General features: G+C 32.6%; 3 protein-coding genes across 6 annotated transcripts; all 3 read left to right on the top strand.

Annotated features, from left to right (window-relative positions):
- Window positions 1-457: 457 nt before the first annotated feature.
- On the top strand, window positions 458-10,180 carry LOC25492372 (uncharacterized). Of its 4 annotated transcripts, none has more exons than XM_013600472.3 (13): window positions 458-480; window positions 4,333-4,419; window positions 4,817-4,997; window positions 5,091-5,153; window positions 5,264-5,369; window positions 5,837-5,941; window positions 6,038-6,114; window positions 6,245-6,362; window positions 6,581-6,653; window positions 6,827-7,018; window positions 7,098-7,215; window positions 9,253-9,477; window positions 9,560-10,180. In XM_013600472.3, exons 2-13 carry the CDS (start codon window positions 4,352-4,354, stop codon window positions 9,599-9,601), a joined length of 1,368 nt encoding a protein of 455 aa, XP_013455926.1. In that variant the 5' UTR covers window positions 458-480; window positions 4,333-4,351; the 3' UTR covers window positions 9,602-10,180. The 4 variants fall into 4 exon arrangements, 3 of the variants coding, with proteins under 3 accessions (XP_013455926.1, XP_039689565.1, XP_039689564.1); XM_039833631.1 differs by lacking the exon at window positions 458-480 and adding an exon at window positions 3,009-3,095; XR_005645876.1 differs by lacking the exons at window positions 458-480; window positions 9,253-9,477; window positions 9,560-10,180 and adding exons at window positions 8,284-8,409; window positions 8,501-8,745 and having other exon boundaries at window positions 4,202-4,419.
- A 1,946-nt stretch (window positions 10,181-12,126) lies between these two features.
- LOC25492371 (AT-hook motif nuclear-localized protein 28) lies at window positions 12,127-12,819 on the top strand. Its single transcript, XM_013600471.3, has one exon. The coding sequence runs from the start codon at window positions 12,127-12,129 to the stop codon at window positions 12,817-12,819; it is 693 nt and encodes a 230-aa protein (XP_013455925.2).
- A 4,396-nt stretch (window positions 12,820-17,215) lies between these two features.
- LOC11407170 (shugoshin-1) lies at window positions 17,216-20,713 on the top strand. Its single transcript, XM_003606301.4, has 9 exons — window positions 17,216-17,510; window positions 17,588-17,625; window positions 17,897-18,005; window positions 18,410-18,433; window positions 18,540-18,608; window positions 19,224-19,295; window positions 19,397-19,490; window positions 19,577-19,637; window positions 20,214-20,713. The coding sequence occupies exons 1-9, from the start codon at window positions 17,349-17,351 to the stop codon at window positions 20,488-20,490; spliced, it is 906 nt and encodes a 301-aa protein (XP_003606349.2). The 5' UTR covers window positions 17,216-17,348; the 3' UTR covers window positions 20,491-20,713.
- Window positions 20,714-21,603: the final 890 nt, after the last annotated feature.

Raw genomic sequence — 21,603 nt, 5'->3', positions numbered from 1 at the left:
ATAAGTATATTCTTCTATAGGTAATTAAAAAAAGGAGAAGTACAATTCCCTTTTCGTATGGTTCTTAACTAAAAATACATATTTTTTGATATAACAAACTTCGAGAAAATTATGGATTTGAGGAAATCATGGTGAATTTAGTTAAGAACCATACGAAAAGCATCTAACGAATTGTACCTAAGTTTTCTCCTTAAAAAAAACCAGAAAATAAGAGAGATACATGAGATGTAGAGAGAGGCGGCGGCCATAGGAATTACATAGGGCAATCACACGGGCAATCACCATCGGCCATAAGGATAAAGTTTCAACTATGGTGGCACAAATCGGGTGGATAGGGATGATTCACAAATCGGGCGGATAGGGATGATTGGACTGTGGTTGGCTCAAGATGTCGGAAAGCGATGAACTGTGATTGGACTGATGTTCGAAGAGATGAACGGAATTCGCATGTGCACCAAATCGTACGCAAATAATAAAAAGGTAAGTTATCGTCTTCACAAGGATTGTTGTTCAACTTGGTAATTAGCGGAATTTATTAGAAATAAAAGAATTTAAAGAGATGAAGTGGTTGGCATGGTTTTAATCGTCATGCATAATGCGAGATTAGGTTTTGTGATTCAGAAGTTTAACAGCGATTAAGAATCCTTGAATTCCCTTCCATCTTTGTTGAAATTAACTCGGTTATTTATTAGTTGATGACCTCTCTTTGGATTTAAGAAAGTAGAACATGACCCGATGATATATAAGTGAAAGTTTTATTTTAATATCGTCGCAATTCAACGAGTTACGATTGTGGTGTTCCTTAAAGATGAAGCATAACTCTAAATTCATACTTAGATTCGATTACAAGAATTTAATTTAGAAACTAAGCAATTGACTACTATCTTGATCAGACATAATTACGGTTGTCAATTCTAGTATTCTTCATCTAAGATATAGTATAGAAACGAACATATATAAATTAAATAAGACACTTCAATCAGAAACTGAATAAACAAAACTTTATTTATTGAATTAACAGATAAGAATGAGTTCATCTTGAAACCCTAATCAAAGAGGTTTAGTTGCACATGGCAACCAACATCATTACAAAACAATAAAAAAAAACACACCTTATAGAGAATAAGAGAATGATGGAGAATTTTGGGTGTTAAAAGAGTTATTGTTGGGATCTATTTCACTAAAAAGATGTTTAGAGCTACAAATAAGAGTTTATTTGAGGCTAAATAAAAAAAAATAGAGGGAAAAATGTTGTTTTTTCTGTGTCCAAATCAAATGAACCAAATCTCTATTTATAGACAAAAAAAAAAGAATTTTGGTGAAAAAAAAATAAAAATTAATTTACTATGAAATAATTGACCTCAGATAATTATGATGAGATAAAAATCTGATAATCAGAACAACCATTTTGCCAGATGTATTAAATTAACCAATATGAAATAATTAGACCCCACACCCTCCCCCACTATCTCCTCATTCAACGGTTGAAAAAATTCAACCTCAAATAATCCATATACTTTTCAATATGTCATTGCACCAATTCAATAGTTGATATTTTTTTCAACAACTCCATTGTAAATGGTCTAAGATGATCTTTTATGTGGAGACTATTTTGCACCAACCTCCACACAGAGAAAGACCTTCAAGAGAGTATTTTCACATGAGACATTCTTGTGCGCGGATATGACAATAACATCTATTGAGCCCCTTTGAATGAAAAATTGTCACAGAGATTATTTCTCTAACTCCATTTTTTTTTTGTTTTTTTCTTAGATAAGGTCAGAGCATAAAAACATCAAGAAAGAGAATAGGTGATTAATCAGCTACACCTTTAATCTTGTGTCTAGTGCTCATATATATTATTAAAAAAAAAAGAAAAAAACATGGGGGGACATAGACCTAACCAAGTAAAAAAACACAGTGCAGGACAACCCAAACATGCATTACAAACATATTAAACCACACAAATGATACCTCCAATGGTTAATCCTGATTAAACAAAGGTCAGCCATCAGGAGTATGAACTAACTGTCAACACAACATAGTTCAAGAACCAACAACTCCATGCAGCAAGGCAACAAGCACACCAACTCTTTCAAGTCCAATTAGTCCAATGTCAATTATACGAATGACTAGGATTCCAAAACAGTCTGAAGTCAGTCACAACAACTGCGACAAATATTCAAATAGCATCGACGTGTCACCATATCTTTGAAACCTGCAGAACTCAACAACTCTGGATCATAATTAGCGAAATCAAAGAAATGACCACATGGACGACACCAAAAGTAACCAAGATAGGCATGCCTATAATCAAACCAAACTTTTTTTGAAGAATAGTGTATGAATCAACTGCCAACACAGAAGGATTCACGAACTAATATCCCCTGCAATAACACAATAGTTGTACCAGCCCTTTCGAGCCCAAAACCATCCGAATCTTCTGACACATGAAGCTCATTACCCATAAACTAGCACCTGCACCACCACGAATTGAAGAAGGCCAAGAGAGCTACCGAAGGACATACCGGATTTGAAATCAATAATGGTGGTGAACCCGATCGCCAACGCGATAACAAATCCAAAACCAAACAACTCATGTTGATCAACAACAACAAGCTAACAACGCCATTTATGGCTTAACCATCTGAATCTTTAAACGCATGAAACAAACACCACTGAACCTGCTCCACCACGAAATCATGAAAGCGGCCAAGAGAGTCGTCGAAGGACCAACCAGATCTGAGAACAGAGCTAAAACCGAATATAAGTACCGTTTTAGCCGTCGGCGGCGACGACCATAACATACCCAATTAAACATAAACACAGACGAACGGATCTCCAAATGAAAATCACGCATGTTTACAGAACCATCTCTCTTCATAGAGTACGTGTGAGAGTTCAGAGCACCCACAACGGCGGGGCCGGCGGTGTGCAGGTGGTGCTTCTAAGGCAGAGTACACCACTTAGGTCAAGGGCTACATCAGATCGGATCAGATTTGTTTGGATGTAAGTGGAGAAAGGACGGAGGTGGAACAAAAGGGTTTCAAAAAGGAGCGCATCAGGAAAAAGCTCTCAATCAGATTTGTTTGGATGTAAGTGAAGAGTGGACAGTGGCGTCTCTAACTCCACTTGTCCATTGTGTTTTTTTTTTCAAAAAAATAAGATTATCAAACAATAAAGAATACTCGATTCATCTTTCCATCAAAACAACTTATATAATGATGAATCAACAAAGACATGCAGTTCTGTCCGCAAGCATTTCAGATTTTATAATCCACACTACATTTAAATTATTAAATTTAAAGGGTATTTTTAGAATAAAATAGAGCGCACGAGTAACACATAGGATGGGATAAATAATACTTACTCCGTTCCATTTTAAACGACTTACTTTAAAAATATGCACTATTCACCTCATATTTTGACCATATTTTTCCTACAAGGACAAATTATGGCATATAAGATGTTGAATTTGTGTCGACAAATACTATTAAAATATCAAATTTTCATAATTTTTCTAATATACTATTTCCGTTTCAAAATGAGTGTCGCTTTAGGCTTTGACACAGATTAAGGAATGGAATGAAATAATCATTGGATATAAGGCTTTTATTAAACTGCCCTTACTTTATAAGAAAAAGACAAAATTAAAGTTGCATTGAAAATTGTGTGAGAGAAAAGTTGGAAGAAAAAAAATTAAAGTTGTATTGAAAATGTAAAGTGACATTCATTTTGAAACAAATTTTTTTGGCTCAATGACACTCATTTTGAAACGGAGGAAGTATTATTCAAAATATTCAAGCTCAAAATTATGTATTGACATGCGTAATAGAGTCAACTGTATTATATATACTATATAAGATGGAAGAATTAGCAAAAAAAATACTCCCTCAGTTCCTTTTTAAGTGTCACTTTTTGAGAAAATTTTTGTTCCTATTTAACTGTCACTTTCAAAGTTCAATGCAACATTAAATGTTGTTTTACCAATATTATCTTTAGTTATTTATTGCGGAGAGAGAAATATATGCAATGAGATATTAAATAAATAAGGTCATTATAGTAAAAGTATAGCTTATTGCATCAAAAATAGTATCAATTGTTGATTGTCTTGGTTTGTGTAAAATGTCAAAATGTGATAATAAAAAGGAACGGAGGTAGTAATTTATATTTATATTTTATCAAAGTTCATTTTTACCATGAAAACCGGGCTCCATGAAATAAAGGATTGAATTGTGGAGAAGATTTTCCCTCCAACAAAACACGTTAAGACACATTTTGGTGCTTTTCTCTTCTCTCACACGATTCAACTTTCGAAACCTCCATACACAGTTACCAAAACTCTCCTCTCATGGATGACCCTTTGGATTTCGAGCTACAAGATGACCTTCTCGTACCACTTCCTATCAACAAGAAGCGGTACTCCTTCAACTTTCAATTTTTACCGTTATTTTTCCCTTTTTCGGATTTAGGGTTTCCCAAAATTTAAACTTTTATGCAAAATCTATGTTTTTTTCACATGGGTTTCACTTCATTTAATTAAAAGAATGAGTTCTAACTTATGTAGTAGCGCGGATATTTCAAATTGAATGTGTGTCTGGTGTCCGACATGTGTTGAATCTATGTTTTTTCGTTAAATGGGCTTCCCTTTATTTGATTTAAATAAGTGATTCAAATAACAAGTTTTAATTTATGTAGCAATGACATTTCAGATTGAAAGCGTTTGACACTTGTGAGTGATTTTGAGTGTCTTGTATATGCGTCTGTGTCAGTGCTTCGTAGGTTCTAACGAGTAATTAAAATTTATGTGAACCAGGAAGAAGGTTATTGGGTTGGATGATCTTCTTAATGAACACTACAAAGAACAGGAGAAGCTTGCAGAGAAGCAGAAGAAGCAGGCAAAGAAAAAGGCTAAGGCAAATGAAAAGAAGAAATACGATGATGAAGATCGTAAGGAAGCTCATTTGAATAGGCTAGTTGAGAAATGTCACAATCAGGTATAATATTTTCTTTCTTTTTACCCTTTCTTACATTTGTTTTTTATTTTTGTAATTGACATTGTTACTGATTACCTTTCCATTCTTATCCAGTTGAAAGCCTTTGGAGAAGAAAATGAAATTCCAGTTTGGGGGGTAGAAGTTTTTGGTGAACAGGTCATTATACTAAATCAAATGCTCAGTAGTTCTCTATGTATACGGTTGTTTTTATCTCTTAATCGTTTGTATACTTCATATTAGTAATGTTTTCATTTTGTGTGCTGCAGAAACCCTTTCCCCGTTTGGACTTTCCTGACCTCGGAAGTTGTAACTTTATACAATCTTTTTTGAACAACAGACTAAATTCTGTGGTCGAGTTGGCTGCTGACAAAGGTTGCTATGATGTTTTTGATTTTTGAAGCTATAATGTCATTTTTCTGTGTTTTTCAATTTATAATAAACCATCTATCTTTAATATTGCAAAAAGTGCACTAAATTAAGCCATATTTAATCCCTTTTTGGGTAAACAACTTAATGAAGTGCTTATAGCATAGACGCTTATCATTCAAGTGTTTGTGTATAAGTTATTTCTATTAACAAAAGATAAATTATAGTTAAACTGTTTTCATAAGCTATCCTGAAGAGCATATGAAAATACACTGAAAACAGCTTATGAACGTGTCATAAGCTGTTTCCATAACCTCTCCCAAACAGTCTCACAAGTTTCATGCCTGTAGGTAAACTCAAATAAGTCAATCCAAACATTCTATTATATCAGGACACTGCTTATATACCCTATCGGATGAAACCAACTTATTTGTTGTAAGTTGTTATTCACTTGATACCGTGTGTCCTTTCAGGTGATAGCTTTCTTGAAGGGTTACTAGTCAATGGTTGGCTTTCAAAATTAGCTTTTCTTTCCGGCCATGTTGAGAAACCTGTAGCTTTATGGGCCTTTAACTCAAGTAAGTAAAAGCACGGTTTCTTTCATGTTTATATTGACATTAGCTGTGAGCATGAGAGCATGATTGTCATACATCTGTTTTGCTTTGTTATTTCAGTGTTATATTCATCAAAAGAAGAGCTCCAGAACTCTTCCAGCGACTTTTGGTGTGAAATTCTCTCTTCTGGAAATGAGGTAAACTTGTTTGTAATGTTAAACTTAGAGCAAATTTACTGTATATAAATGATGATCTGGCATGTTTATCTCGACGCCTTTATTCTCTAATAATATTAATTTGTTACTACTCATGTTCATTCTTTACCAGGCTGATCAATTTTCTGTCAAAGTTGATTGGTTTCCTGAGTACAAAGATTTGAGAAGTGCTCTTGACACTTACGGGTTTCTCTTTAAGTTTTCATCCAGTGCTGCGCATGAAAGTTCAGGTATCTTTCCATAAGAGATTTGAATACATTAAGTTTCAGTACTCTAGAGCTGATATGTTGCTATGTTTTCACTAATATATTCCATTTCATGAATATCTTTTTTTTCTTTTCAATTACACTTAATTTAGAGATGTTCGCATTATTTTTCATTTGGAATGCAAATATCTTGCTATATCTACTACTGTGCTTCTAAGAACAATATATGTCATTGTCTTTAGATTCTAACAATGGAGGTCCACCCCAAAATATTAGAGCCTGGATCAGATTTGTCACTTACTGTTGCCGGATAAAGTAAGCAGCAGCACAGAGTCTACACCATATATAACCCAAATGATTTTTCTGTCATGTTTATCTTTTGTCTGTTATCATTTGAGTTATAAAGTTGCATCAATAAGATTACTCATCAAGTGCAGAATGTTGAAAGTATGATATTGGTAACTCATACCTCTTGATTCTAATCACAGGAGTAAAAAAGCTATCCTCTCTACTATTGAAGCTGAAGAGATAGTTGAAATTATTATATGTATGTTCCTAGATCGCCGGTTCCAGGGGTTGTTGGTGCTTTTATATGACTGCTTGCAAGCAGTTGTTGATTATTTTACTGACCAAGAATGGTGCTCAAGCTGCGAGAACGTAGCGAAGTTCATTGCTTGCAGGTTATTACTTCTATTGATTGTTCTTGCTATAAGCTACCTTTGCTTCATTTCTCTTATTCTTGTTGTCTTGGATCTGCAGAGTCTCGGAGGATTTGAATTGCATCCGGACTGTTGAATGTGTTTCAGAAGATAGTTCTCGTTGTAGGCAACTTAGGAGCGCCATTGCCTATCAAACCATGCTTTTTTGTTTTGACGGAGTATGATACTTTCCCCTTCCATCAAGTTTATTTATTGTTGTGCACATATGAAGTTAAATGAAGGTCTGGTTTGTGTTGAAAGTTACTTAGCATGCATGTGATAAAATCAAAAAATTTAACACCGAAAATCCACTGTTAGGACTTAGTATGAGAGGGTATTTTAAGTAATTAGTAGGTACTTAATTAGGTTCAAGTAGATTATTAGCAGATGGCCCATTGGATCTTGGAGAGGCTCTAATACTATCTTAGAATTTGTGGTTGTGCCTAACATAACTTCGCAAAACCGGTTTGTGAGGTGAGGATTTTCCCCACTTATAAACACATGTTTTGGCCATCTTTTGTCCGATGTGGGACTCTTTAAAATATATAACCCTAATGGGCCTCTTATTATTAAATCCTAATGGGCCTCTTGCTATAAATCTACTTAAACCTAATTAACTACCTACTGATAACACCCTCTCATACGAAGTCCTAACATCCACTCTCAAATTTTTATTGATGAAAATCCAAGCATTCTTCATTTGTAATGTTTGAAAAGTACTCTTGTTCAAAAAAAAAGTTTGAAAAGTACTTTATTTCAATTCATCAGTGTGTTAAATGTAGTTGTTATTCTTATTTTAAAAAGGGCTGCTTTGTTGCTGAAATTTTTCTGACCTATATGCGGAATGTTGTCAGCTCTTTTTTCGCAGTTCAATTCTTGGCATCGACAAAGAACACTAAATTATATTTGGTGTTGAAACTTTTGTATCACATGATATTTCTAATAAGTCCTTAATTTCAACCATAGTGTTCAAGCACAGTGGATGAGATATTAATTTTGTATCACATGATGTTTCTAATAAGCCCTTAATATCAACCATAGGATTCAAGCACAGTGGATGAGATATTAAAATGCTTCGGTTGTGATCTGATTTGTGATAGAAAAGTACCGCTTTCATAGCTATAAGACTTACGATGTTGTATGAGCCAGCAAGAAATTTAGTGTTGTAGAGATCAAATGCTGTGATGAATGAGTAACTATACAAAATAGTATTTAGAATGAAGTCATTAGAGATAGTCTCATCTCAGGTAATTTTAAAATGTGTGGAGATAATGCTTACATGTTTGGAGAAGACCTGGAAAAGCAAGCACTAGTAAGAATTGTAAAGGATAGTCCATTACTTCAAGATTGAGGGGAGATCGAGGAAACTACAGGTTAAATCACCATGACAACTTACGATTTATATAATCTATCGGTACGTAGACATTCTTGAAAGGACATTACAATGTTGTTTGATCCCTGTAGTCAACTCCATCTTGTGAGAGAAGACTTCAGCTGCTTTTATTATATTCCTTGGAGAATCCAAAGAGCGAAAAAGGTGTTTCACTGCAAGGATCAAGTTGAGGGTGTGTTTATTAGGAGGACTTGAAGTTGAACATCTGAAATGTGTTTCTGCTCGTCAAGAAACTCGGGGCAAGAGTCATGTCACTAGTAAGGGAGAAGCCAGCAAGGAAGAGGATGACATTGTCTGCTCACAGAAGAAAAAAAAATCGAGTGCAGAGCGTACACAGTATCACTATAAAATGTAGATCTAAGGGCAGTGTTATCGAAAATCGGTCGCCACAATGGTAAATATCGGCCGATATTGCGGTTTTTTTTGCCACAATCCGTTATGACGGCACCACAAAGCGGCCGGTATGGCGGGATTTTGGCTCTCCGCCATGGACCACACTGTCTAAGGGTTAATATTGCTTGTGCACCTTGGACCACTTATAAAAGTGGTCCATATTTAATAGCCTTTGCCTCTTAATATTTTTATGGTCGTTAGTTCTATGTATTATGCTATTTAGAATATAGTCCTGTTTTAGTGCCCTATAATATAGATATATTCTTTAATGACAAAATGCCGTGAGAAAATTCTTTCAAACAAGTTAGCTATGAACACCAAATTTAATTGCAGTAGTATCTGTGATTGCTATCGTGATTTGCTTAAGTAAGTTACATAGATATTGTTTTCCTCAGGCTTAAATAAGTTACATTTATATCATTTTCTTCAGGCCAACAATGGAGAAGAGATCCTCAAATCACTTGATGCAATTAACTTGAAACACAAAAGCTGTGATTTCTTCAAACTCTACATTCACTTGGTCTTGGCAAAGAATTGGATTTTGTCCAACAACTCTGTTGAAGACAATGAAGTAATCCATGAGATGTTCTGTTCTTTTCTTAGAAATTGTTCTACCTTTATTTCACCAACTGACCTACGATCTTATGCGTCAGAGGTGAATGGAATTCTTTTCTTATTTTTAATCAGTTATTATTTGGTTACAATGTGATTTGACATAGAGCTATAATCTGTTTCAGGTTCGTCATAAGGCTTCATATCTTCTGAATTTCTCCGTCTGAAAATGATTATGGTACAAGGTATCTTCAGTATCATGGCGAATGTCAAGTTGTTGCTACTTGTTGACTGACATGAATCAAGATATCTTGCACAGCATTGTAGGATATAATTGTAACATCACGGAAAAATTCGCTGGCTTGTCTGTGTACATTAAGGTCCAGGTGCATCTTAGGTTAAAATTGAAGTGTGCTTTCTCTGGTGTCTTTTGTGCCCTCTACTTCTATTCTGGACAACTCTCCCAAGTTTATAATAGACTACAATGAGGAAGGTTTGAGTTTTGAAGGGGAAAAATACTCTGATTGGACTCATCTTTGTTGATTCTAAGTTTTAACTTCAGGATTTGTATTCTTGTTGGATTTTAAACCCGTATTTAGATTCATTATGATACTGTCTGTTTCTTTTGGAGAGTCAGACTTTGTTTATCTAATTGCCATATGATTAGTCGGATATTCTTGCATTTCTTGCTGTTTCAATTTTTGTTTGTTGGTCATTGTTGTTGAGGAAAGTAGAGGAAGTGAAGTTGAAGAAAAATGTTATGCTTTACTAGCGAAAAGACCGGCATTAATGTGTCTGTTATTCCACACTTTTTATTGTGTTAATGTTTGTAAATTATGAATTATGTTTTTTATGAAATTTTGATTTTGATTAAAATGTAAGTATAGATGTTTGTGACTTTTAAATTATAACAAGCATAAAACCCAGGATTATGTATTTCAATGCAACAAATATAATATAAATTTTTATCTTTTCTAATGACAACAATAAACATTATTATGAAAGTTTGTTTAGAAGGATAATTGAGATAATAAATAAGGCAACCCAAAATCTCATATCCCCTTTAATATTAGGTTTAATTAATGATGTGATCCCTTAAGTTATTTGCTGGTTACATTTTAGTCCTAAGTTATTAACGTTATAATTTAGTCCATTTAAGTCATCTTCCGTCAACCAAATAAATCTCCACCGTCAAAACCGTTAAGCCAATGTCTATGGTGGATATACATTGCAAGTTGTCGCGTCACTGTTCTCATGTGCATATTTAACATTTTGGCAAAAGATTGATGGTGATGATTTATTTGGCTAACATATACTAACTTAAAGGACCAAATTGTAACGTTAATAACTTATTGAACCAAAATATAATCAACAAACAACTTAAGGACCAAATCATTAATTATCCTTAATATTATTAGCATTCTGAAGTATTTATTGCAAACAGTAAATATTGGGCCAATGGGTATAAAGAGGAAACCCAAATATACTGTTGTTAAAAATTAGAGTAAATTACACTTCCCGATGCTTGAATTATTTTCTCCTCACTTATGTTAAAATATATACTCCCCTCCCCTTTTATTTAAAATATATTAGAATTTTTTTCACTCCCCTCCCCTAAGAGAAGCTTGAATTACATTTTTCTTCCCTCTTATGTTAAAATCTACACTTTACTCCCTCAATATTTTTTTATTTCTAATAATCTAGCAAAAAAATAAAAATCTAACACACTTCGGGAAAAAATAGTATTGCGGGTCTATTTTAATATAATCAAAATTTAAATACGTATTGCGGGTCTATTTCATTAACGTGTAGTTTTAAACCTATAATAAAATATGAAATAACCCATAATAAAATTAAAATATGTGAAAAATTACTAAAAATAATAAAGCATGGTTATTTAAAATTTAATTTTATACTCTAAATTATAAAATTAATAGCAAAATATTTAAATTTAATTATCATTGCCATTTAAATTATAAAGAAATGAATTTTTTTTCTTAAATGGTAGTTCAAAATTAGTATATATCATAAAAATATTTATTTATGTTAAAATAAATTAAAGTGTAGTGCATATTTAATTATTAAGGGAGGGAGTTGTAATTCAAGAATCTTATAATGGAGGGGAGTATAAATTTTACTTTTCAAGGGAGGAAAGTGTATATTTTAACATAAGAGAGGAGGGGAGTGTAATTCAAGCTTCTCTTAAAGAAGAGGAGTATAATTTACTCTAAAAATTATTACGCAATATATGTAGTTATAATATAAAATAAATATGAAGTAGTCATTGTACCAAAAAAAAATTATTAAGTAGTCATAAAATCAAATTTGTTAAAGTAACATAACACAATTCTTGTATATTTCATTAAAAAAGTAATCTCGTATTAATTGGTTTGATTTTTTAAATCCAATTTGACGAGATTAAAATATGATTCATTTGATTTTTATTTTTTTTGACAAAATATGATTCATTTGATGTTGACCGACGACTAACGACTTTGATTTCTTGACTATAATAATTTTTATTACAAAAAAACATATTAGTGGGTATTAATACAAATTTCAAGACAAATATTATAAATACTAGGTCACATTGTTAATCTCTTCATAAAAATACATATCCTCCATTATGACGAACAATAAACAAGTATCGTCATCACTCTTCCCAAACTCCAAAAATTTATCTGTTCACAACAAATTAGTGTCCACACTCTCAGGTAGCTCCTCTATCATGAGAGGAGATAAGAGACTAGACATGGTCTCTCAACCAACCTCCTCGAAAAAGCCTAAGGGTAGACCCATTGGCTCAAAGAACAAGGCCAAAGCACCCATCATTGTTAAGGAAAACACTGACAACCTCATGGAATTGATTGTCATTGAGATCCCTAAGGGCAATGATGTTGTGGAGACTCTCATCAATTTGTCTCTGTATCGTCAAGCTGGAATCACAGTGTTAAGTGCTTCTGGTCTTGTTTCGAATGTCACATTTTTGCACCCGATATTACGTACACCTAATTTTCCAACTAAAGGAACATACAAAATGACATCCTTATTTGGAACTTACATGAATGCGACATATGGTCGTGTTCCTCCCCAATTAATAGCTGAGCCAGCATGTTCCTCCTTTTCTATTTATGTGAAGGCCAATTATGGCAATTACGTGTTTGGTGGAATCGTTGGGGGTAAGGTCAAGGCTGCCGGTGCTGTTTTCATTACAGCCACTCTTTTGAAAAATCCAGAGTTTCATAGGGTGGCTGTCATCAATGGAATTTATCAGGAAATTGAAGATGAGAACACAAGATGTGTTGGTGGTGTCACCCCAATTGCTGAAGATTTTGCGCCAAATTTTGGTGTCATGGGTGTTGATTCGGCTCACCTGAATCAGCAAATGCTTCCTCTTCCAACTGATGTGAATGGCATGCATTGGGATATCTCCCCTAGCACTTGAGTGTTCGTCATCTTAATTTTTCGAGTCTTTTTAATATTTGAATAAATGAACTATGTGTTTCACATCGTAATTTTCAGATCTTTTTTATGTTTAAATAAATGAACAAAATTTCAGTTATGTCTCATTTAAAAAGAGACTAATAGTTGAAATTTTTGTGTCACCATTGCATGTTTTCATCATGCTGTTTAATCTTCATTTTATTTCTTGTCTATTTTCTTTTCGTTTTCGTGTTTTTGACAATGATATATACCAAATATTTTAAATGTTTTTCATAGTTGTTTTTTTTTTTTTGAATTAATAGTTTTCTAAATAAATTTAAAATATGTCTCCCACATTGGTATATTGTAACACTCAAACTAAAAAAAAAAAGATGAACAATAAAATTTGAGTTTAAAAAAATTAAAATTTAATTAAACTTTAAATATTTACGTATTTTGATACAAGCAATGTCGTTCCTAGTGTTTTATAGGTTTTAGTTATAATATGAGAAAAGTGCTCCTTATACAATGCATCATAAAAGTAGACTGGAATTTTAACACTCGAGAAAAATAGCACAAAAAAAGGAGAAATTATTGTATCAATGTATTTTCGATTACACCAGTTTCTAAATATCATTTTGGTACATGAGATCAATAATTGGAATACATAACATGAGAACAAATCAGCAAAGCAAAAGTGCCTGAGAAGAACAATAATTGAACCTGAGAACAATACACAACCGAAATCAGCAAGTTAAATAAACCGAAATCAACAAATCAAAATACCATACCGTACAAAGAGAAAAATGTTGTCTTTTCAGTTACGTTTTTGTCTTTTCAATTGAAGAGAAAAATGTCACAAATAGTTTTTTTTTTTTTTGTTTTTTGAGAGAAAAGTCCAGAATGTACATCATGGGCCAAGAGAAAGGTTTGAATTTGGGCCCATTTAAATGATTTAATAGATGCATCCTAGTTATAAAAAACATTATTTTGAAACCGTCAAAGTTGTAAATTGACATGTATGAAGATGTTGAATGCGACGTGTATTTTGAAATAGAGAGAGTAGTTGTGTAAAACTCAATTTAGCTAGTTAGTAAAAAATCAATTATATCGTTTTGCCGAAGAAAAAAAATCTTTAGTTAAATTGTAAATGACATTTTTTGTCCATGCATTTAAGTAGTTTCATAAAAGCTGATATTGAGTTTTGGGAAATGGTAACGAGTTTTTAAGACAATTTTTTTTGTGTATCCAGTGCATTGGAAATTTAAATATTTGAGTTTTTAAAAAAATAACTACACAATTTGAAAATTTTAAGGCTTAATTACAATTTTGGTCCTTGCATTTTGACCAACTCACGAAATTGGTCCTATCTCTTTTAAATCGAACAAAATCGTCCCTGAACTATATTTTTTTTTGCAGTTTTAGTTCTATCTCCCTATTTCCAACTCCAGAAACACACAAAAATGACAGTTTTAGTCCAACCACCTATGCTCAACCATGAAATGAACAAGGAATAAATCATGTGGGTACAAGGAATCTACTTTGTTCGGCACACAAACCAAGAAAAACCCTAATTTCTAAGACATATTTCAGATATGTAACATGTCTCGGAAATTAGGTTAGTGTGCTAAATAAAGTAGATTTCTTGTACCCACATATTTTATTCTTTGTTTATTTGATGGTTGAACGTAGGTGGTTGGACTAAAACTGTCATTTATGTGCGTTTATGGAGTTGGAAATAGGGAGATATGACTAAAACTGTAAAAAAACATATAGTTTAAGGACGATTTTGTTCGATTTAAAAAAGATAGGACCATTTTCGTGAGTTGGTCAAAATGGTAGGACCAAAAGTGTAATTAAGCCAATTTTTAAAGAGTGACCTGAAACACTCGTTGAGTTTTTGGTTAAAAGTAAGTAGAAGTAAGTTAACAAAACACACGCACACATATATATAAGTCAGGATCCGTTGACATCATTGTAAATCTAAAACACTTATATCAAATCTGACTTAACACATACATGTGTTCCTTAGAAAAGTACTAATTAGTTGTACTATCTATTTTAAAAAGACAATTATCTACAATACAACATTATCCGTCTGTTTTTCTATTGAACTATTGTGAGTAAGAAAAATATCAATTATATGACTTGTCAAATATGTTTTTTTTTTCTCAAAAAGAATACTTATCAAATTCTTTTGGCTTCACTTCAAAAAAAAAATTGGCTAATTAAGTTTTTTTTTGACAAGTGGCTAATTAAGTTAAAATTAGCTTATTAGTGTCCAATTCTTTTTTATTGCAGTTGTGTTGTTACTATTTCAATGTGATTTAACTATATTTTAATTCCTTAAAAAAACTATTTTAATTAATAATTAAAATTCTTTTTTTTTATTTGATAAAGAATAAAAGTTTCAATTCTTATTGCAGTGGTGTTGTCCTATTTTAATGGGATTCAACTTATTTTTAATTAATAATTTAAATAATGTTATAAAAAGAATACGATTGAAAGAACGTTTTTGTCTCATCTCCAGCAACCCTCAATAAATTGTCATCAAACCATCTCCCAATCGTGAACCCATCACCCCTACAAATTTCTCCCATCTGCCTCCACCAAACTTATCATAATCGTCTGCCTTCTCTAATACAATCCCCATTCGCCCTATACTTTTGTTTCGAGCACCTTAACCCATAAACTATCCCTATCACATACAACCTTCAACACCTAACAATGACAAGTTGAATTCCTGAATCATCTAAACCTCTAATCCTCCTTTTCTAAGCAAACAATTTCACATTTAGTTCAAGGTATTTTTCTAATTTTCTCCCCCGCAAAAAAAAACAAAAAACAATAGATTTAATAGAAGAGAAGATACATGTGGAAACCTTGCAGAAGGAAAGAAAATAGAGGGATAGAGAAGACAATGCAAACTTCAAGAGAACCAGACGACCCTCCATTGATAAATAGTGAGTTGTCCATCCTAAAAGCCATTCTTTAATTCGGTCAAGCAAAGGGCTCGAAAACCGTAAACGACGAAAATCTCCCCAAATCGTCAAGTCTAAATACATAAAATGGCATGTTTCCCACTTTTGCAGTTCACCAAAACTGCCTAATTTAACCACAACTCAGAAACATTTACCTCAACCAACATACTTTTATGGAAGTTAACTTTCAAACTCAATATTACTTCAAACATAATAAGAACCTCTTTTAGAGTTCTAAAATCTTGTGTGTTTTAAGAAAACAAATCATACAAATGTTTTTGTAATTTTTTTTTGGTACCTGTGCAATCTTACACATAATCTTTATTAGTTCTTTTTTGTTAATCCTTCGATTCACAAGAATCGTAATCGGATTCTCTTGTAAGGAAGTTCATTAACCACTTGAGTTCCATTAATTCGTTAATTTTTTTATTGGTTTTAGTATAAAGACAAAAGTACATCACCTGTTTCAATTTGTTTGAACAATAAGTGCGTGGTTCTGCTATGGTGAAGGTTGAAGTTGTAACTTCAAGTTCATCTTATTTTTACAAGTTCACTTAAGGTGGTTTCAAATACAAAGAAGTGGGTTTATTTACAATATATAACTACTGCATTAATAGAGAACAATTAACAAAATAGCTTGCAAATTGTATTGCTTGAGTAATAACTAGAATATCATTAAAATTGAGTAAGTTATAAAGTAGTGAATTAAATGGAAGGATGTTGCACAAAAAATATAGTGAATTAAATTTTATTGCTTAAGTGTCATTTTTAGTTTTACATGGTTATTTAGAAAATAACTAGTACGTTGATTTTAAGTAAATTGTGTTTTATTTATTGAAACACTTTTTTATTTTGTGTTAATATTTGATTTTTAATAATTCGAAGTTCGATTTGAAGGTAAGTCTGACAAAAAAATTGTTCAATCTAAGAATTGAACTTAGATTTCCTTTAATGATTGTCTTTAGGTAGAACTTATTAACCACTTTATTTTCAAATTACTTATACATATTTTATAAAAATACTCTTAAATAAATGGGTGGGTTTTCTTAAACTTTGATATCCGTTTTGATAACTTAATTGTCTAGTTTAAGTGTCATTATTTAACTTGCTTATAAAATGTGTTATTATTTAACTAAAACATTAATTAATTTTAGAATAGCAGCAATTGAAAAAGTAAATAGATTTAATATGATATCTAATATTTTAGTAAAACATATTTGAAATCATCCAAAAATTTATAAAAGATGGTTGGAGGCAATAGATAATATTCAAAATGGGGCTGAAAATTTGTTATAAAGAAAAGTTTTTATATATTTTTGACGAATATGAAGAAAAGCAAAAAAAGTGAAAATTAAGGAATCACTTTTTTAATTTCATTTAATTTGAACCGTTGTATCGGATAAAAAGACACTGAAATATTTGAAATTTAGCTTCGAACAACACAACGGTTACTTTATTTATATTCACTTTTCTTTCCTTTCCTTTCCTTTGCTTCCTCTTCACTCCTTCTTTTCTTCGCACTCTGTTGAAACAAACAGTTGAATTTACAGTTACAACGGTACTAACTAACATGCCAACGGAGAATCAGAAAATGGCGAAGAAATCGATCGGAAACTTAATGCGAAAAAGACTTTCTGATATTACAAATTCTTCTCAGACAATTCAACAAGAAAATCATAACAACTACAACACACTCTCACTTGATAATGATTCCATTCAACAACTTCTCAAGGTGACAATAACATACATTACATTACTCTATAACACTTTTTCTCTCTCTCATTTTTCTGTTGTTGAATTTTGTTACAGGAACGAGCGAATTTAATCAACCTTCTTTCAGATAGAAAGTATCCTTTGTTAATAATACGAAACTTTTGTTATTTTAAATTGAAATTGCCTGTACTCGTTGTTACAGTCTAGTGGTTTGACTCCGAGGACATTTTATAGGTAATCTCAGGTTCTAACCCGGGTCACCACATCTGGTATGTCTTGGCGTTGTGGCCTTTGACATTGTAAACTTTGGTTATGTTTAAGGGGGAAATGTGACTAATTTTTGTTTGATAGGGAAAAAGTGTTTTTTTTTTTTTTTTTTTTGTTTCCTTGATTTAGTTTGAACAGTAAAATGATAGAAAGGAGTGGAGCTGAATTGCAGAGACTGAGAGCTGATATGAAGAAGTTGCAAATGCAAAATTGGAATCTTGCTCAGTCCAATAGTCTCATGTTGGCAGTAAGTTTTTTCATCATCTAACAAATCGTGAATTTAGTGGATTACTGATGATTATTCGACAGTGGGTAAAATATGTGTTTAGCTACATAGCACCGACACTTCTTATCAAAGACGTGTCTGGTCAGACATGTGTGAGTGTAAATATTCCAGTATTTGTGTCGTGTTCGGAGTCTGTACTTTATAGGCTTTCAGTCCTTATAATAATGTTTTTAATTCTTCTATACCCGCTTTTGGGTCCTGCATCTTACAAAATTGCATGTTTTAGTACTCTTTTTAGAGATTAAAAGCATATAGTTTTGTAATTTATACACTAAAAGTGGATATAAATTCGACAAATATGTTATATCATATTGACATTGAGGGTGACGATAGTGATTTTATGTTTCTTATGGTTAATTTTGCAGGAGCTTAACTTGGGGAGGGATAAAGTGAGTTCATTCCTCCAAATTTCTTTTTCTCACCCCTTTTGAGCTCGAATTGGTTATCTCATTGAAGACTTTTTTTAATTTGATTTTAACGGTACTCGTGTTTCAGATAAAAACACTGCAGCATGAACTTTTGTGGAGAGCTGCTTTGATTAATGGCAACACCTTCAAAATGCAGGTGTGCTTTTAAGCCTGATTTTTAGTTACTAAGTTTGTGTGTTTAGTTATGCATGACAATAATCACGTTTGGAGGTAAAAGCAATTAGTTTTTAAAGCAAAAATAACTCTATTTATTAACCTCCAAACATATTAAAATCAATTTTATATTTCTAATAGATGAACTTCAATAATTGGAAGTTTATGTGCTGTGTAAGAAGTTGTGTTTGGGAAGAAAATGTGTAGAAAGTTTGTCTCTTGGACTAAATATTCTTGTCCTCTTTTTTATTGCTGCACTGCTTAAGGAAAATGTGAAGAAAAAGTATATCTATTCTTTTCCCTTCTTTATGGAAAGATTAACCGCCAATTTATTTTAAATTATGATTCAATAAGCATTGAAGAGTGTTGCTTTTTATTAATGTATCTTTCAGTGGTCTGTGTATTTGTTCTTATGAAGTTTACCAATGTGGTCATTCTATGTACAAACAGCATAGGAGCCGTTTTAGATCGAGTAAAATGATCCAAATTCAGTGTATCAATGTGGTCTAAAACACTCCCCTACAATGTGCAATATAGGCCTAAAACAACGGTCTCCGTTCGCTATTTTTGGCCGTCTTCTAACAACCCGTTTTTGCAGGAAAAAGTGGAGATAGACACTGAAAAAGTGGAGATAGACACTGAAAAGAATGCATCATTATCACAATTACAGGTACCTGATCTATAAACCCTTCACTTATATTTCTCATATTGGAGGTATTGATGGATGGTATTCCTCATTTTTTCTTTGTTGTATAATTTGGTTGGCTCAAGGAAGAAGATGAAAAAGAAGTACAGCAATCCCCGAGAATTAGCAATGATGATGAAAAACAATGTTGTTTAACCAGGAGACGCGTTAGGAGTAGATGTAAGTGCTAGGACTTTACCTTCTTCATTAACTTATTTTGCTCACATTTTCTTAATTCTGCTTAACTTTGTTATGGAACTTTGCAGCTATTGGTTCTTCTACTGCTTCCAGAAAGAATAAAAGCAAAGAAAAGGTTAAAGACAATAGGTTAGTTCTTATGCTCATTGGATAACTTAGCATAGCTCATTGAACGAAGCACCTAAATATAGTTCTGATGAGTGATTGAAATTAATTACATCCATGAGATTCCAGAGTTCCAAAATAATAATCTAATATGAAAAATTGCTGTGTGAATAAACATTAGTAGAAACTAGTAAAATAGTCAAAATAGTCCTTGAATTGTGAATCAGCAAATACTTATGTGGCACATAAAATTCATGCATTTCATATCAACTATAAGGCTGCTACGTCACGCGATTCAAACATGTTAAATAATTTTTACCTCGTAAGTTTCTTATGCAATTTAATCCCTAGTAATGTAACATCGACAATAGGTTTCACGTGGAAGGCTACATGTTCATTTGGCACCTCTCTACGTGTAACGTCATAGCCTAGAAGTTAACCGAGAGACCATTTTGACTAACACGCAGTAACTTTAGGGATGTATTTTCTATTTCATAAAATTCAGCGACTATTTTGATGGATGTACGCAATTTAGAGGAACGATCGACTAATAGCTCTAAAATTTCACTGTGATAAGTTCCTGCTTTTTTGTTGGTACAGGAGAAGTTTGAGGAGACATTCTGCGGCGTCAAAGGTCCATGTACACGAACCTCTAGAAAACTTGTTTGAGATAGAGGATGCTCAATATGCTATCACTCAATCTGGACATAATATCAAGCTGAGTACTCCATCTGTGAAAACTGAAAGAGGAGAAAGCTCTAGTTTAAGAAATGAAGCACCAAGACATTCTTTTGGAAGACCGTTGCGAAGGGCAGCTGAGAAGGTTCCATCCTACAAAGAGGTTCCTCTTAATGTCAAGATGAGAAGGCTAGCATAAACCAAATATTGTAGGAAAATATTCTTCCTTTAGCCATTTCTGATTTTACATCATAAACTGATGTTGATCTATGCATGTTGTATGTATCCTATGTTGTCATTTGTTTGTTAAGTTTTCATTCATGAAGTTTATACAACTTCATTGTATTTTTCATGAAATGAAAATAGTTGACACACATTAGACAAGTTTTACTATTTTCTATAGTTTGATTTATGTTTTTTTATGTTTTACTAATCAGTTTTTTAATACAGAAACGGATCAGAATGGGCCCAATGTGAAACACACCCATCTTATCTTATTATAAAGAAAGATTATTGGTTTAAGCGAGCTTCTTTTCCCACCCCTTGTGATTCTTAAAAACCACCATCATGCGGATAAAAGCAAAACAATACCGTTTTTATTTTCCGTCCAATTTTTAGGCTCAATTCTGTTGGGAAATGACTCTTCTCCCATCTGTTTTTGCTCATTCCTGTCAAAATAGCCAAGCGTGTGACGCAGATGTTGAAGTTAACTCTCAGCGGGGATGAACAAAAACAGATGGGAGAAGAGTAATTTCCATTCTGTTGAAGTTTCATTTGCAACTCAAATTTTAATCCTAAGCTAAATCCAAATCAGAATTATTTAAATTTTACCATAAAGAAGTTGGTCCCAAATTTAAAATCAAAAAGTAAACAAAACATTAAATTAAAGAAAATGACACAAGATATAATTTTCAGCTTTAAGGTCTTAAAGCCATGCTAACTTTTTCTTGACAAGTGATTTCTCACCAAATCGAAATTGTGCAACCATGTGACACTAGACTTATAGTCAATAATTCCACAATTCTTTGGTACTTTGTGTGTGAGTAATATCATCCATGTTCTTCCAAGAATCAAAACTTTATATAGAAACCGTGTGGGGCCTACTATTGGTCGTTTTTCTTTCCATTTTTATGCATAATTACAATAGTAATCGTTTTCTTTTGGTGTTTCTACAGAAAATGATGATGTGCATCGTATTATATTATTATAATTTTCAAAGCTCTTGATCACTGTCTTTATGATGGATTACTTTATCTATAAGAATCAGAATTCACCTGAATTTTCATATGCTTTTCCCCCCACTAGTCTATTA

Source organism: Medicago truncatula, chromosome 4 (genome assembly GCF_003473485.1).
Source record: "Medicago truncatula cultivar Jemalong A17 chromosome 4, MtrunA17r5.0-ANR, whole genome shotgun sequence".
Taxonomy (NCBI): Eukaryota; Viridiplantae; Streptophyta; class Magnoliopsida; order Fabales; family Fabaceae; genus Medicago; species Medicago truncatula.
The sequence above is the reverse complement of the archived record's forward strand: the minus strand, read 5'-3'. Positions and strand labels throughout refer to the sequence as shown.